At 45.8% G+C, this 14236-nt stretch overlaps 1 protein-coding gene across 1 annotated transcript in view; it reads left to right on the top strand.

Annotated features, from left to right (window-relative positions):
- Positions 1–14236, top strand: part of BNIP3 (BCL2 interacting protein 3) — a 111975-nt gene that overhangs the window by 56659 nt on the left and 41080 nt on the right. The window contains exons 2-3 of the mRNA XM_086922543.1: positions 5762–5939; positions 7211–7295. Coding sequence (XP_086778669.1) covers positions 5762–5939; positions 7211–7295 — 263 coding nt within the window. The remainder of the gene's footprint in view (positions 1–5761; positions 5940–7210; positions 7296–14236) is intronic.

Consider the following 14236-nt stretch of genomic DNA (forward strand, 5'->3'; position numbering starts at 1 on the left):
CACCACCGTAAATCCATTCTCCTGCCCTCCCCCCAAACAGAGACAGTGAGCGAACATTTCTGACAACCACTGAACATGACAACCCTGTTCCGTCAGGAACTGTGGTGCCAGATCTAGAACCTTTCGCTCAGACACTCGTGCTCTCTTTCACTCAGAGAAATATACAAAGAATACACAAAGAAACATGTTCAATATTTATTGAACCAAAGTGATTCTTGTATAGAAAACATGTGCTGCAATGATCAATAAACAGAAACAGACAACATTTATAATAAGTGTCAAGACAGTGAACAGAACGAAAAGTTCCACTATCTTGCTGAGACAATGTATATATGCAAGCATACGTAATATAACAATCTAGTGTACTCCTATGCAAACCCTAACCTATGTGGCTAGATTGTAAGTGTATGCTCTGCCAAGAAACCCCCTACTGGATGATCCAACTCCGTTACCTGGTGGGTAAAAACTTGACACCCCTCACGGAGATGTCGGTCAGTTGCTAAGTGAAAGCTTCAGCATGCAGGGACCCCTCGAAGTCAGCCGAAGTGTCTCCTCTAAATATACTCTGAAATAAAAGATTATATATAAAAAAATCAGCATCCTTGCCTTGGACTGAGATTGTGATCGGGCTGCCATTGTTTGTGGTCCACAGATAGCTGTGTCGCCATATGGACGTAAATAACAAACACATTAGCACAACGCATATGAGCGCAATGTGCCAAAGCAATGTGATAGTGTTTTTGCAAAGTTTATGCATGTTAGCAAGATCAGTGATTCTAGAGAAACTAACCCAAGTGTCATAAGTGCAAAAGTGTGTCAAGAGTTGATTTGGCAAAGTGTTTTTGCGAAGTTTATTCATGTTAGCAAGGTCGGTGATTCCTAGAAACTAACCCAAGTGTCACAAATACAAACGTGTGTCAAGTGTTGATGTGGCAAAGTAAAGGCAGCTTTAGGTAAAACTTTTGTACATGTAAAAAAAATGGCAAAGGGTCTTACTAGGCCTAACTGGGACATATAGCAGTCAAGATCCTTTCAGTGAGTCAAGACATCAAGTTGACTCTGAAAAGCAGTTCAGCATTAGTGGCTGATCTCAGCAGCCTTCCAGTGGAAGCCTCTGGTTCTTTTGCAGAAAGTTCAGAATTTTTTCCAAGTGTCCAGCCTTGCAATTTTAGAGGGGGAAAAGAGTAAACTCTTGCCTAACAAGGGTCCAGAACCTTTTGAGCACCACTTAAGGGGTTAGGACTCAATCTCCCAGAAGCCACCGGTAGGGTCCAGGGCAAATCCAGTTGGAACTGGTTAGCTGCACTCAGCAGAGATTTGTGCTTCTTGCAGCTTTTTAGGTCTCGCACCTGGCGACGCAGCGCGAAGTGCTGTCGCCTGCGAGACTTATTGTCGCCGACTTGCCTCTCAAGGGAGACAGGAGATGGGCACGCGGAGATGGACTGGAAATGTGAACGCGCGCGTCAACACGCAAGTTCAGTCACGCGCCGTGCACATCTCCTTTCTCCCTCCTGTCCTCAGGACTTTCACTTTCCATTCGCCCCGCACCAAATGGCCAAGACGTTCTATAATTAAAATTAAACGTTTCCCCCCGATGGAGTGGTCCGCAACGGTGGGACCGCTCAGGAAATGCACTCGCTAGTGTCAGCATGCAGCCCCACTCACAGGGCTGCTGTGCAGAGACTCTTCTTGGCGGCCTGCGCGGGGTTCCAATGCGACGCCATGCAGTGGCTCCCAAGCATACGGGAGCCCTGCAGAAACACGCCCGCCTCTCCACTTTACCCGGGCCCTCTCCTGGGACTTCTCCGGACTTCCACCACTACCGCAGGGCTCTCCCTTTCTCATGGGAACCCAGCATGAACAAGCCTCAGCAGCCTTTTCCGGCCGCGTCACAGGCCCGGCCCATGTCATGGTCTAGGATGCCTGACTTCCTGCTTTTGCCCCGGGGCCGCAACGGGGATTGTGCATTCCAGCGCGAGATAAACATAGCCATGGTAAGTCTGGGGACTGCTATTTTAACAGGACAAATAGTAAAACAGAGGAACTGTAGGAACATACGGGCATTCTGCTTGTAAATATTGACTTTAAGGGTCAAGAAACAGCGTGTTCGCTTTCTCTGTATGCCAAAGTCAATGGATGGGCCTGAGTCCAAAGCAAAGGTCAGAAAGTCCCTCATTGCAATAAAAAGTAACCTATTAAGAGACAAGTCAACAGTTTTCTTCTGGTTTATATTTGCATCGTGCTTTCACTTAAAATATAAATGCTCTTTTTATTTATACTTTATTTCGGAGCGCGGCGCCCGCTTTAGGGACACCCCGCTCGATTTATTTATTTGTTTTTACTTTTTTTCTTTATATTTGATGCTGTCAGTGTTTTGACATCTGTGTGTGTATACCTCCTTCACACGCTCCTGTAAAATGGCATTTACAATTGCACATGTGTGAACATTGCTCTGTGTGGTATGCGAAGAGACAAAGTACCAGATAAGCTTGTAGCGTGAACAACTGTATCACTCACTAAAAGGCAGGTTTAGAAACTCTTAAGATCTATCAATTGTGCCCACAATAATATTTGTGAGCAACTTAAAACAGTTATGTGGAATGTCAAGAGGCTTAGAAAACACCATTAAACATCAGCGTGCTTCATCTCTCTCAGCTCGATTGAAATTTCATACAGTTCTGCTACAAGAGACAGATCTTAATGATCCATAGGCTGCTAAGCTTAAACAAGCATTTTCAATGCAATAGGTCTTGCATTTGCCCGAGTTTGCGCTATTGCCATTGTAAATGACAATGCCTTTTATTTATGTTTTGGTTTTTAAAACATAAATAAAAGGCATTGTCATTTACAATGCCAATGGCTTAAACTTGTGTAAATGTGAGACCTATTGCATTGCAAATGCTTGTTTGTTCTGGAGCTGAACAGGAGGCTGGCCAACTAGCCCTTGGATTTCACTGTTCTATCCTGTTACAAGTGGGGATCAGGTCCAGCCATTGGAGTATCTCTCCACGGGTTCAACAGCAGGTGCAGTCCTTCTCTCACAGGTCCAGAGGTGTTCTGAAGAGGGTGCTACCTTTATGCCCGATGCCAGCCTATGATACGTTGGAGAGGGCGGGAATCCTGGCAGCTCACTAACAAATGGGGTAAAAGATTCCAGGGGTGTCCATACCTACTATTGCAGTACATACTGTGTGCTTTTCTGCAGCCTATCCCACAGTGCCCCTCTCTACCTAAAACCAATATGGCTGAACCTTGTATTATTCAGAGCTCTGATCACACCCTTGAGGTGTATCTAGGGAAATAGGAAAACTCCCCCTGCAAACTAGTTAAGAAACCAGTTTCCCCCCACAGCAATTGGTTCCCTATCTGGCTACTTGGACAATGGCAAGGCTAGGCATAAGTGTGATCTACATCTGCCTGCAACAAGAGATGGCCTTTTGAAGCTTGTGCAGTTGGTGGACTCATCTCCCAGGCCATCTCATCTCCCAGGCCATCCTATCAGTAGGAGATCACACCTCCTCCCAGCCAAGGCCTTTTATTCTATTTCCTGGGAGCTATTTGTACCTCCTTGCTGGGGGCCAGAAGACTGCCAGTTGACAACTGGTGATCAACTCTGAGTAGGCTAATAGAGCATTTAGGCAGGAAAATACCAACGTGGCATTTTCAAAATAGTACTTTAAAATCTGACTTTATCATTAGATCGTTTTTTAGCTAATTCTAAATTGTGTTTTTATGGGTCAGAACACATGCACTGGGGCCAGGTTAGCTGGGTGCCACTGTGCAGAGTCAAAAAAGAAGCAGCATCAGTTAAAAAAGTTGAGGTGATCATGGATTTTCTTACATTGGTTACTAGTGAATTCACAGTTAATATATTTTTACCCATGTATCATTTTGGTATGCATGGTGCTCAAAATCAGCTGCCTCTGCTTTCATCTGCTATGCAGAGCCAGATGAGTAATGGGGCAAATCTAAAAAACAGATAACTGGCCTGAAACCACCCAACCCATCTTCCTCTGTGCCACCCCATACCCTCCTCTTCCAGAACTGTGCCTTGTGCCCTTTATCCGAGCACAAAGCCAGCACAGTTCTGAGAGTCTCTGAGAGGTTTGTCAGAGTAGCCTGGAAATCATTTTGATGTAACAACAGTGGGTAACAATTTTGTTATCCACTGTTGCTACATCATAGTAGATTTAGAAGCTGGTGTAAATGCTATTGGCTCTCATTGAGAGTTATACATAACAATCGTAATAGTACATTGTTAAATATATACTGTGACACTTGAATCAATGATTCAACTATATGGCTAAAAACTAAAATGTCACATTAAGGTAAAAAATAATCTAGTCTTCCGCTGAATTCGAACTCATAACCTGCTGATTATCACTGTGTTTATGGTCGCTCAGCAAAGGCAAGCCCAAGACCTAGCATGACCAATAAGTGATTGTTCCTTTCATTGTTGTCCTAGTAATTATTGCACACAGAAGAAAAAGTCAGCACTCTCACGAGCCTGGGCCTTATTACATCATGTGATTCACAAAGCCACCATGAATAGACTGCATAGCTTGAGTCTAGGGGGCACGTGGTAGGAACCACAAAGCTCCCACAGCCGAAAGGCTATAAGATATGTGTGGAGACAGTGTGGCGGGAGCCTTGATGTTGAGGGGGGAAAAAAAGAATTGAAGATAATGTTTTTTTATTTAAGTGACTTGGATGGGGAGAGGCAGAAATCTATGGATGAGCGGTGGAAAGGCAGACGGTGTGAAACTAATAGGGAGAGCAAGGTTTCAGGAAACAAATGAATGGGAAGGCAGAACGGGGGAGGAGGGGGAGGTCAGAGAACATGAAACCGTGCACTTCCAGAGTAAAAAGATTAAAATGAAAAAGCTCTATGACATCAGGTACATCAACAGTGGAAGTATATTAGTCAACCATTCAGAACACTGTGAGACCGAGAAGCTCCTGAGTGTTGGCATACATATGAATAGGGCGGGAAAAGAACCATCAAGTCAGGAATGAGCGAGCGAGGTAACCAAGAAAGCTATCCAATCGGGATGAAGGGGCTGACCTGAAGCCTACTAGAAGTATATTGGAAACAAGAAAGTCTGGCCAGCAGACAGCTAAAGCAATTGTATACCCAAGAACTAAAAATGGGGGGCTTGTTTTTTCCCGTGAACCAGTAACCTGAAGCACAACTGTGTAGCCGGTGTTTATGTGCCTGGAAAATCATGCAAGAAGTAGTTTTGGGCCTTGCATGGAGAATATGTTTGTTCGTATTCCATGCAGGTTGAAATATATATTTTACCTTTCAGAAAGTCTACAGATTTATTGTCAGCTATGCTCATTGCTAACGCACTTAAAATATAAGATTTATACTAGTGTAGTAATTATAACTTGTAGTTATTACTTTTCTATTTTTCCTATTAAAATATTGTTTAGTTCAAACCCTCAGATTTACCTTTTGAGGACTTGTGGATCTTGGAATATCTATAACAGTGTCCGATATACTTAATATGGTCCACTCAAGCATTGATATTGACACCCTAAATTCCCCCACACCCATAATCTTGCTAAGACTATATCAGCGCATTGATTGTATTTTCCAATATGTATAGCTTGTGAGATTACATTCATAGGTACAGTCCCACACTCTTTTCAGTCCCACTTCACACATTAGTACTTTTTCTTTTCAGTAGAATGTGAATTCATGTGGAACATCACCCATATTTAACTGTGTATTTTCTCCTTTTAATGTTCTCAACAGGTTCTTGGGTGGAGCTGCACTACAGCAGCAATGGCAGCAGTTTGAATGGTCAAACGCTCGGCCAAGAGCAAGTGCCTGCCTCAATTTCCCTTTATAATGGTGATATGGAAAAAATACTTTTAGATGCCCAGCATGAATCTGGGCGAAGTAGCTCTAGAGAGAGCTCACACTCTGACAGGTAAGTGTGCCTTAAAACACCTTCATCATGTTTAGAGTTGTCTATTCGCCTGAGAATAACCTTAATGTTATATCCATGCCTCCTATCAAAATTGCCTTGTAAGAATGCCTACTGCATTCAGCCTTTTTTCATCATATTCCAATGTCTGAGCCTCTATAGGAAATGTCTTATGGTTCGTTGCTAGCCTGATTTATTTAATATCGATTTTGAATGACTGATTCATTTCCAGGGAGTGAAAGATTTTTCTGTTAATTTAGGTTTTCTATTTTAATTTCGTTTGTTCTCACATTTACCCCAAGATGTTCAGTTGGGCTTTCTCATTTATCAATAAAGACACATCCCTTTACATTTTTAATTAAGCTGTTGATCAGATTATTTAGTAGATTCGTAATTTTATTTTCACTTTTGAGGTTTCCTAAAATTATCCGTCAGAAAGCATGCTAACGTGAAATGTTTGTAGTAAACAAAAAAGCCCTTCAATAAAAAACATACCGTTAGGAAAGACCACTGTAGAAAAGGCTGAAAATAAAAAAGACCAACAGTAGAAAAGACTGAAACAAAATGCACATCCATATTCAGCATTATATGAAATGTGATAAAGATAAAGTACGAACTTTAGCCTAGTTCGTCGAGAATATGTAGCTTAAGAATGTAATACATTTTATAAACTCAACACATTCTGCAGTTATGATAAGCAAGTCACATTAAGGTTAATGCATTAAATACGTTTGTGCATGGTTCAGTATTTTCTAAAGAACAACTATTTGTTAGAGGAAAAATCTAGTTGAGGCCTACCAGTAAAAATTAAGGCCTGGTGCATTTAACGGAATTTATCTACAATGCCTCTCAAAAAGTCAAGTTAGTAATGTCTTTTAATTAATTTCATATGCAAATAATCTACTTCGACACTTTTCTCCAGTCCCAACACATTTCACATATTACTCTCCCCAATAATCCTTCACTTATCTTTTTCAAGGCCCTAGACATGAGGAGCCTTCTAATTATGAAATATGTTTTGACCCTTTGACCTGATATCAACATAGGTTCACATATTTTTTTTTAAGGTCATCATTTTGACATAAGCTTGGATAGAGATGAATATTACTGTTTTCCTAGTCAGATGTTAGTGACTGTAATCACATGTAGATCATTTATTGAATTTCTATAGAATGTATTCTACCAAATCTGCAATTGGAGATGAAGTTTCACATAGTTTAGGAAATAATTATGCTCAATTAATACAAACTATTTTTTGTTTTGTCTTTGTTAAGCCCTACCCGTCCGCGGACACCACAGAGTCTCCAGAGATCTTCTGGAAGTGATGCACCTAGCAACAAAGAAAAGAATAGCTGTCAGGTGAGCAAACAGCCTATGTACAGATGTTAATTGGTGAAACTTTGACTAACATACTCTTATTTTAGGTACTGTAATTAGGTTTATGCCCAAACCCTGCTTCTCTCAGTGTGTTAGAGGAAAGTATTTAAAACCAAGAGGTAAATGTAGGTGGGGACCAAAAACCTCTGCGTATTGGTCCACAAAAGCACAACCTCGTTGGGGACTTACTGTGATAAGTATGTCTGAAGCAAACCAGTTCTCAAAGAATATGCTGCGCTTAAACTTGCTTGTACCAAAATGAAGTCAGGGGTCCAGTCTGCTCCAAAAAAGTCAAGCCACTGAACACTTCCCAAACCAACTCTTGTACAAGAAACCCAACATCACAGATGTCTTAAACTATAAACTGGGGAAACAAGCCAGAAATCCTCTTAACATGAGGGGGGAAGGAGCCTACCGGGATGTGTCCTAAAAAAAAGTGGGAGCAAAGGAGAACAGGAGAGATATATTTTCTAGACACCCTCAGGAATTGAACATTGATTGGAAGTCCCTGTACATATGTTTTCATAAGTATAAGTGAAGTGGCTGGGAAATCATTGTGATGTCGACTATACATTTTAGGGATTCAAACAATATCATTGATCAATCTTGAAATCTTAGTACACACACAGAATGATATGTGAAATCTGTAAAGGACAGTGCAAGTTTCATTGCATTTCACAGAGTAGAAAATCTATTTTTGCCGGAACTAGGAGACTTTGTATCCACGTTGATTGCCAACTACTTGCTACATGGTTATTTGGTTTTACATTCAAGGTTTTACCCAGCTATTATCTCTAATCCTTCTATCTAATAGCCATATTAACAGTTGTTGCAGTAATAGAATAAAAGCTCCCTCAAATGCATGAATGCATGAGATGCCTAAACAACTTCTGACTTTACTTATTTTGATTACTGGTATCTATGATCCTCTTAGTGCACAGAGTTGGGTGAATCGTGCCTTTGCCTAGGCAGTTCTCTGGAGACTGCATAATTGTTAATTTTCGAAGGCCATCTGTAGCCGGGGAGATTCTGGCACTAGCCAGGGATGGTCATGTGAAACCAAGTTTGTTAAAGATCCTTACGTTGGGGTATTTCTACTAACATGTGGAACTTAATGACCTGTTGACCAACGGCAGTCAAGCCTCCCCAATTTTCTTTTCTTTCACAAGGTCTGTTGCAGCCCCTGAATGGGAACTGATTTATGGCACTTGCAGTAATGGAGGACAATGACTAACAGGGTGAAAGGGAGTGTCATTGAACATCAGCTGATGCAGGCGGGGAGTCCGCATGCATGGATATTATACCCTCAAGCTACACAATCACTCGCCCCCTCATGACCAGTCATTCACCCTAATCCAACGTGAAAGCCTTGTACCCCTTTCCTACAGGTCTTCCCAAAGTCCGTCCTCTGAAGGTCTAGTACATGTGGTCTCTCAAGCGCACCCAAAGCAATCTTGCTGACAACAAGGATGATTTGGCTCTTTTCCCTTCCTATAATGGTGACCCTGATTTGCGTTTCTTAAGCTGGAACATTGCAGGGTTGGCCTCCAAGCTACTTGTTGAGGACTCGTTTACCTTGGTTAACACATTTGACATTGTTTTCCTACAGAAAATGTGGATACCTCATAATATATGTTATGACGAGTTTACTTGTTATAGCCTAGCCGCAATTCCTCTCCCACTGGCTATGCCAAGGAGGGTTTGCCCGCTTTGTTCAAAATAGGTATTGGGTATAAAATGATTCTACTCCCGATGGAGAAAGATACCATGCAGGCCTTCAATATGAGCTGGGGAATTCATTTTGTGATTACTATGGTTAATTTCTATATTAATTATGTTTCTAACAGGCATAACCATAATCTGCAAGAGTTGTTTACCTTTAAAAAGAATAACGGAGGGGGGCGTGGCCTGACCAGCAATGGAGTGAGACGTGTGGCACAGGAGCTCCTAGCCACCGGCAACTTTTTAAGTGAGATTTCAGCAAATACCGGTGAGGGGGCTCGGATCGGGACCCCAACATGGCGGACATCTCTGGGAGTCTGCAGTAAGCTACAGCGGCCCCCGGACTGAAGAGGAGGCGAGCCTAGCTGTGGGTGAGTGGCTGTCCCCGGCGAGACCCAGTCGCTATATTGTGAGTCTCGGGCCTGCCTGTGTCTGGTGCGAGTCGGAGCCCCCTGGGCCCTGCCGGTGAGCGGGGCGAGGAGGTGGAGTGCCGAAGACGGTGTTGGAGTGGCGCGGGTGCTGAGCAGCTCCGGGGTTGAAGGTGAGGGGGCTGCGGCACTGTGGATGCTGGGACTGCCGTCCACGGAGGCTTGTGTAACCGGTGCTGCAGGAGGTGAGCGGGAACTGCCACTGGACTGGGCGCTGGAGTGAGTGTCCGGCCTCCGCATCGAGCAGCCTGAGTGTCAGCCTCCCGTAGGAGGTGGGAAGAGGCTGAGGCGGAGGGCTCCTGTCCGGCTTGTGGGTGCCGCGCGGGCTGGGAAGCCTTGGAGGCCTGTAGGCGCTCCCGCCATTTCCCTCTGCAGAGCGATGGCCCCCGCCATTTTGATTCCCAACGAAGCGGCTGCTCAACAGCAGGCATTCCTGGCTGCGGAAGCATAGATGGCACAGCTCGGCTGAGGGCTGCTTGAAGTATCTTGTTCTGTTCGGTAGGTGGGGAGCGGGGACCCCCTAAGACTGTTGGTGAACTTGGACTGGGGCTGACGGTGCTGCCTAGCCGCCCATCCGCCATTTGAGGACTGTGCAGGTCCTCTCTGGACACTGGCTGGGAGGGGGCGCGGGAGACGAGAGCGGGATCCTTTCCTGTATAGTCCACTAACGCGGAGTGAGAAGACTGCTGAGCGGCTGAAGTTGGGGCTGTTGTCCCCAGTGTTCTTCATACTGAGTCTCATAAGTCTCAAACCCGGTCCGGAGGATAGCCAGCGTGTAGATCTACAGGCTACCTGACCCTTGGCTGGTGCACCTACTCCGATTCACTTCGATCCCAGTTCCTGTAATTTTCCAGGTCCCTGACTGCCGGATTTCAAATTGCCGTGATCTGTTTGTGATACCCCCTCCGGCCCTCCAGACGATTCAGTCCCTGGGCGGTCAGACGATCCTCGCCGGATCCTCCAGACCGGGTTTGAGACTCACAGCACCGGAAACGAGACAACTTGTCCTGAAGATGGTCCACATTGGTTAAGGACCGAAACGTCGTCGACTCCACAGCGCAATTATAGGCGCATCTTTTTGTTGTGACTCCATTGAAATTGCGAATTGTGTAAAAAAAAAGTCACTGATTCTGTGTCACATGTTGAGCTACTCACTGTAAATACTTCACCTTGCTCACCTTGCGCCGTCCATCGCTGTTCACTTTCTCACTTGCGTTGCCACACATCACTTGTACATATTGAGCACCAAGTCCTATCAGTTGTCACTTGAATTGCCTAACTTTGTGCTGTACATAACTATTCCTACATGAATTTTCCCTTCCCTGTTTGAATATAAAAAATACAAAAATTAATTTTGGCTTTAAATCATTTGAATCAGTGTCTCCTTTTCCTGATCTATGTAATGCCTTGTGCATGCAACATAAATTGCCTTTTCAATCATACCTTTTGAGATATTGTTTTACCTTTATACCTTTGAACCCTAATCCCGATTGGTTTATGGGTCACACTGTGGGGCAAGACGAGTACACCTGCCTAGAACGAGCCGGGCCCTCTGCTGGGGGGGGGTCCGCCACTGGTCACGCAAGAGTTTATGACTTCTTTTATGGCGGAATTAAAAATGGAAATTGGCTCCCGGTGCACTGAAGTGTACTCCTGCGTCAAGGAGCTGAGAAAATAAGATAGCTTAGAAAGGACTGTGGATGCCCGCACAGAAGACCAGGAGCAGATATGGCAGCGCCTGGCTAACCTAGAAGAGCAGAATATTGAACTACAATTAAAACAAGAAGACTTGGAGAACCGGAGTCATCGGAATAACCTTTGCATCTGGGGGGTTCCTCTCGGATCGGAGGGGAAGGACGCCCTAACATATGTGGCACAACTTCTGCATGAGTTATGGGGAGATGAGGACACCTCGCCGCCAACCCTGGATGGGGCCCATCGGGTGCCAGGGCCTGCTGGAAGACCAGGAGTCCTGCCGGAAGACCGGGAGTCCTGCCGGACATCCTTACCAGAGTCCACTTTTTTGTGGAGAAGGAAGCCATCCTCAAGGCGGCACTTGCCAAGCAGGACCTCACATATGATGGTCATCAGATCCAGATCTTCCAGTACTTGGTGCCCAATACTGGGCGGCGACGACAAGCCTTTAAACCAGCCACTGACAAGTTATGAAGCCTGGACAATCCTTATTAATGGGGCCACCCGTTTGCTCTTATCTTTGCGTGGGAATCCAAGCGCAGGGTGGTACGATCCTACAGAGAGACAGCCCAGCTGCTTCGCCTCCCGTCCTCACCGCCGACCAGTCTGGCGAGGCCCCCTGCCACGATGAGGATTCCCGCCCGGCCGGCCTGGTCCACTGTGCTTCATCGCCGAAGGTCCCCGCCTATTGATGAGCAGGCAGCGACACAGGCCAAGCAGGACATCATTGAGCATATCAGGTCCCTAGAGGGAGACGCAGCTGGACCAACGCAGCAACCGAAGACTCCTTGATCGGCTCTCGTGTAGGTGCATTCTGTTCACTTTTGGAGCCGGGGGCTGTCTCCTTCCCCTGCTGGGAGGGATTTATGAGTTTCCTTTTCAGTCATTGTATTGGCCACCTGATTGCACTGTTGGGGGGTGGGCCTGAGCTCATGTCCTGGGTGTGCTGGTTAAGGGGTACTGCCCTCCTTTGGCTGTTCCTGTGGGAGTGACATCTCTGGGACTATCTGGTGGAAAGGCCGCCATCGTGGCATTTGAGAGGCCACGCCCACCTCGCTGGCCACGCCCACTCCCCCGCCTATAACTAGCGCTGACTAAAAGCGCAGGTAGCCACTTTCTACACCTCTGAGGCGGAAGCCGGAGGCACTATCCACTCGCCATTTTTAAAATTGTTACTGTGTGTTTCACTGTTTTTAAAACTTGCCTTAAACTCCCCTGAGCTTAGAGAGCACTTAGAGCCAGCAGACACCCCACGAGCAGCGGAGCTAGCGCTGCATCGCGGGACAGCTGGTGGAAAGGCCGCCATCGCGGCATTCGAGAGGCCACGCCCACCTCGCTGGCCACGCCCACCCTCTCCCTAAATGTGCCACCCACGCAAGCGCAGCGGACGAGCGCAGCGGGAGCGCCGTTTGCGCGCCGAAGGCGCGCCTTAGGCAAGCCCGTCTGCGCCCGTCCGCTACCAGCAGCGGCCCAGGCCCCGTCCCCCTGGCCAAACCATCTCAGATCAACATGGGATTATAAACTATACAAGGCAGGCGTTACTACAGCTGAACAAGAGGCTGCCGCCGGAATGCGAACACAAGCTGCAGGTGGAAAAATGGCCCCTGAAGTGTGTGGGCTGCGGACATACTATCCTCAGAGACCAAGCGACGAATAAGGAAGGTAATGAACTATCTGCCTTATTACTGAACTGCCGATCGATGAAACGTCATAGCCTGAACATTTATGACCTACTGTTAGATGACAAACCCGACTTAGTCTTCTTGACAGAGACCTGGCTGGATGATCAATCCATCCCTGATATCTTAGAGGCCCTTCCTCCCGGCTTCAATATTCTTCACATTAACAGAGGGGATCAAAGAGGGGGAGGGATAGCCATTATTCACAAAAGTGACCTACCAGTCTCTCTTGAACCGACTTCCATTAATAAATGTGAAGCGGGACTTTTCTCTATCGCGGTGAGCCCCAACTGCACCATTAAGGGCTACCTTATCTATCGTCCTCCGGGTGTGGCAACTGCATTCATTGAAAGCCTCCTGGAAGCTCTAACGCAATCTGCTTTACGCCATAATAAGTTTATGATTGTAGGAGACCTCAACGTGCACTTGGATGATGTCAACTGCAGAGAGGCCGTTTCCTTAATCAATGAACTTAGAACTCTTATGCTTGTTTTAGCTGACAATCGAGCCACTCATCAAGCAGGACATCTGCTGGACCCAATTTTTACTAACTGGGACGACATAAGTGTCTCTGCTCCGATTAAGATCCTGTGGTCAGATCACTATTTGATCCCGTTTAAACTGAGGAAACTGCCCAACAGGGGGCCCTTACAGAAACCTCCCGCCATTAGACGCAGGGACTGGAGGAAATTCAGCCACGACGCCTTCAGTCAAGCCCTTGAACAGAAACCCCCAAAGCTCAGAGACAATTTGGTAGAGGCGTACAAGATGTATGAAGAATGGGTGCAAGGTGCGCTGGATAATGTAGCCCCTTGGACTCATAAAGCCATGGCTCGGAGCGCGAAATCTGCTCCTTGGTTCACCGCTGAGCTGCGCGCCGCTAAAACCAAGTGTAAAACCTTGGAGCGTAGATGGAGAGTGGAATATGCTCCCTCACTACGCGAAGCCTATAAGAGTGAACTAAGGTTCTACCACAGCCAGATCAGGAAAGCTAAAAGAGAGTACTATAATAAAAGGATAGACTGTGCGGAGAACACATCTAAAGAGCTCTTTATGATTCTGAAGGAACTCTCCGCCCCTCCAGCGAGTTCAGGGGAAGTCCCCCCCACGACCGAGTCATGCAATGACATCGCAGACTTCTTTATAGGGAAGGTAGAAAAAATCTATGCATCGTTTCAGACTAACTCTGAAGCTACAAATACGCCCGACCCTAACTGCGGAAATAAGGTCAGGGAAGAATTTAGGAAATTTGTGGTTCCCCAAACTGAGGAGCTTATCAATATCCTATCGGACATTCACTCAGGCTCTCCCTTAGATGCGGTACCAGCGAGAATTCTTCGAAATCATCTCCCTCTGGTAGCGAAGCATATAGGTAACTTGGCTTCGCTGTCTTTCCATG

This window comes from Lissotriton vulgaris, chromosome 5 (assembly GCF_964263255.1).
Source record: "Lissotriton vulgaris chromosome 5, aLisVul1.2, whole genome shotgun sequence".
NCBI classification, from domain to species: domain Eukaryota; kingdom Metazoa; phylum Chordata; class Amphibia; order Caudata; family Salamandridae; genus Lissotriton; species Lissotriton vulgaris.